We start from the raw sequence: 3,631 nt of genomic DNA on the forward strand, positions 1-3,631 counted from the left end.
TATATATGAGCCAATTCCAAGGCTCAACCACATAATAAGATACTTGTTTCACAAGCCAAAGTTTTTCTTTTGAAGACACAGCTTTCTGTCTGTCGCCACTCTCATCCATGCACGTTTATGAATTTTAAAAGAATCAGAATTCATTCAGAGGAAGAGATGTCAAATCAATTCTTCATCACCATAAGAAAAGGAAGAAAAAGATTGTCATTTTGTGTATATGATTTCCACAAACTCTATGATCAGAAGGTGGGGTTCCACTGTTAATAGTACTTTAATTCTTGGCCATACAACTCTTTTGTTTCTTCAGTAATTTAACAGTAGATGCTTAGTAACCACTCATCAAGAAATATCATGGCTCATGACATTCTACTCCCCACCAACCCCAACCCCACGCAACATCTCTTTTTAAGCTTCTTGACTTAATTAAGTATTAAGAGATCGTTTGGTTCAAAATAAGAATACTTTTATAAGATTATAGATTATAATTTCAGGATGATAATTTTAATTCTTATATGAAATTAAATGATATTAAGATTTCCAGACCTCATTTATTGGATCACACTGCAGTATGTTGTTGCTGCAGATATAATGTGATACTCCTATAAATTAAATTTTGTATTGATATGAGCTAATATCAATAATTAAATGGTGGTTAAATATAATTTCAAATTTAATTTAGGCCATACAACTCTTCTTTTTTAATCCAAACATGATTAGTAACCACTCATCAACAAACATCATGGCTCATGGCATTCTACAACCCCTAACGTCTTACCAAAAAATGTAACTTTATGTTTTTCCTCTTTTCACAAACTAGCTGGACTAAGTCGTTTTTAGTCAAATTATTAACGCTTAACAATCTCTCGGTTTCTCTCTCTCTCTCTCTTTTATTTGCAAAAATAAGACCATCTTTTGCATTGGTGGATCCAAAATATAGGTGTTATACGTAATTATTCTGAAATGTTATATAGTTCTATTTATATCTACTATTTTTTATACGCATTTATAAGATTGAATCTTGAAATACTGAATTTTGTCAAACACGCAGATTCATTATCTAATCCATCACCTTTTTTTATTTTTATTTTTTATTTTTAACTTGTGCATCACATTTGAAGGGGCTGAATCCCCTTTCTTGAGCGATCGCCTCGTTCGTTGGCAGTGCGCTCAGTCTAAGTACTAAAAATAACAACTAACAAATAAGTTTCAATAACAGAAGTAGTTTCTGTAAAAATCAGAAAATATGGTCAACAATAATTGAAGTTATACTGTTCGTCTGTTCCCGAAATGAAAACTCTTGATATTTAAGATTTGCTTAAATAAGTCGAACAAAATAACACAAAAAAGAAAGTTCATGAAAGAGTGTGTCTAAAATAATTCAACAGCTGTCCTATAGTGAATGTTGTGTTTCTAACCACATTCCTATTTTCCCATGAACATCGTGTTTAATTAAAAACAAAGATACCCCATCACCCAGAATAATGCCGTGGGATGAATATAATCCCTTCGGGGTCGTTTGGTGCATGGTATAAGTTGGATATCCCAGCACTAATTTTTTGTATCATGTTTGGTAGGAGATATTTATATCTTGTACCAAACAAAGCACAAAATGCATCCTGGAATAAAAGACGGGATATCCCATCTTATCCCACTTATACTGGGATTATTTTATCCCATCCAGAAGATGGGATAAAATAATCCCAACTCTTGGGCTAAATTAGTCCCGGGATTACAATCCCGGGATAATTTTGACTATCTACCAAACGACCACGAAGTGGGATTAAATTAGTTCATGCATTTTGTGCTTTATTTGGTACAAGATATAAATTTATCACAGGATAAATTTATACCTCCTACCAAACATGATACAAAAAATTAGTGCTGCGATATCCCAACTTATACCATGCACCAAACGACCCGAAGGGATTATATTCATCCCACGGCATTATTCTGGGTGGTGGGGTATCTTTGTTTTTAATTAAACACGATGTTCATGGGAAAAAAATAGGAATGTGGTTAGAAACACAACATTCACTATAGGACAGCTGTTTTTAGACACTCTTTCATGAACTTTCGTGTTTAATTAAAGTCTCAAATTAGTCCTGATGATTAATTAGTAGAAGCCTCAATATAGATATTCGACACTAATTAGTTGAAAAAAAGGACAAAAATAATTAGATTTGTTCGCTAAATATACAAAAAAATATATACTATTATGTACACCTTCAGTCCCAATTTAAGTGTTTTAGTTTGACTGAGCACAAAGTTCAAATAATAAAGGAAGATTTTTAAATTTTGTGATCTTAAATTAAAGATGTGTATAGTCCTTTAAATCTTATGGTCTTAAACTTGCCAAATAGAATGTTGGAATAAGAAAACTTACTGTATATATATATATATAAAGAGACGCTCTTTCTGGGACAGACAAAAAAAGAAAGTAAGACACTTAAATTGGGACGGATGGAGTATAAAATATGAATATTTCTGTATAGTATGCCTCAATATACGAAAAAAAAAAGTTTCAATTTATGTGATATAGTTTGACTAGGCACTGATTTAAAGAAAGAAATGAAGACTTTTGAAACTTGTGGTCTAAAACAAGTCATATATATATTTGTGTGACTTAAATCATTTCATTAAAGGTAAAAGAGAAAGTTTTAAATTAAATTATTTCTAAATATAGAAATATATTATTCTTTTTGAGATAGACTAACAAAAAAATGTATCACATAAATTGAACTAGAGTGAATATATATTTGGTAGCCATTATTTTGGTTGCGGCTATTTATGACAATTTACCACAAAAAAAAAAAAATACCCCTGCATTTATAAACTCCTATAAATAGGCCCTCTCTCTCACATTTTGTACAAGTCTATTTTTCTTCAAATCACAAGAATTAGAAAGATGTGTAAAGGAAGAAAAGAAGGTGAAGAGGATACTACACCAATACCATTTTGCAAAGGGCCGTTAAAAGATGGAGAATCCATAAATGAATCTATAATTTCTTGTGAGCTGTGTAATTCAGAGGCCTCTGTTTATTGTCAAGCTGATGATGCTTTTCTTTGCCGGAAATGCGATAAATGGGTTCATGGGGCTAATTTCTTAGCTCAGAGACATATAAGGTGCCTTCTTTGCGGCGTTTGCAAGAGATTAACTCGCCGGTTTCTGATCGGAACTTCGTCGGAGGTGAATTTGGAACAGAGAAGCAGAAGGAAAACTACACCGAAAGAGTCTTTCTTGTTTCTCTGATCTTTTTTTATATGTATAATCGGGATGTAAGGATTAGCTTACGCACATCTCGACTGATTTTACGGATACCTTTCACCTTTCTTCTTAATGTTTTTGTCTCTACTAGGAGTTAAATCTGAGACGTCTTTGATTGGGTCTAGTTTTTCATTTTATTTTATTTTAGTTTAGTTTATAGTTTATTTTCATGGTTTTCACTTTCAAATGAACAGCTAGCAAAGAAATTCGGACGGTATGATGTGCATCAATATTGTCTTATTTCTTTTATTGTTTATTTAATTCCAGTCTTGGATGATGTATTTTAATTAATGGAAAGCTATGATTTACATGAAGAAAGAATAGACCGAAAGAGAGAATCCAAATATGGTTTTACGGCACAATAAG

General features: G+C 32.0%; 1 protein-coding gene across 1 annotated transcript; it reads left to right on the plus strand.

Moving 5' to 3' along the window:
• The first annotated feature begins 2,905 nt into the window (after positions 1-2,905).
• LOC132619508 (B-box domain protein 30-like) lies at positions 2,906-3,250 on the plus strand. The gene has a single exon (XM_060334395.1). The coding sequence runs from the start codon at positions 2,906-2,908 to the stop codon at positions 3,248-3,250; it is 345 nt and encodes a 114-aa protein (XP_060190378.1).
• Positions 3,251-3,631: the final 381 nt, after the last annotated feature.

Source organism: Lycium barbarum, chromosome 11 (genome assembly GCF_019175385.1).
Source record: "Lycium barbarum isolate Lr01 chromosome 11, ASM1917538v2, whole genome shotgun sequence".
NCBI classification, from domain to species: Eukaryota; Viridiplantae; Streptophyta; class Magnoliopsida; order Solanales; family Solanaceae; genus Lycium; species Lycium barbarum.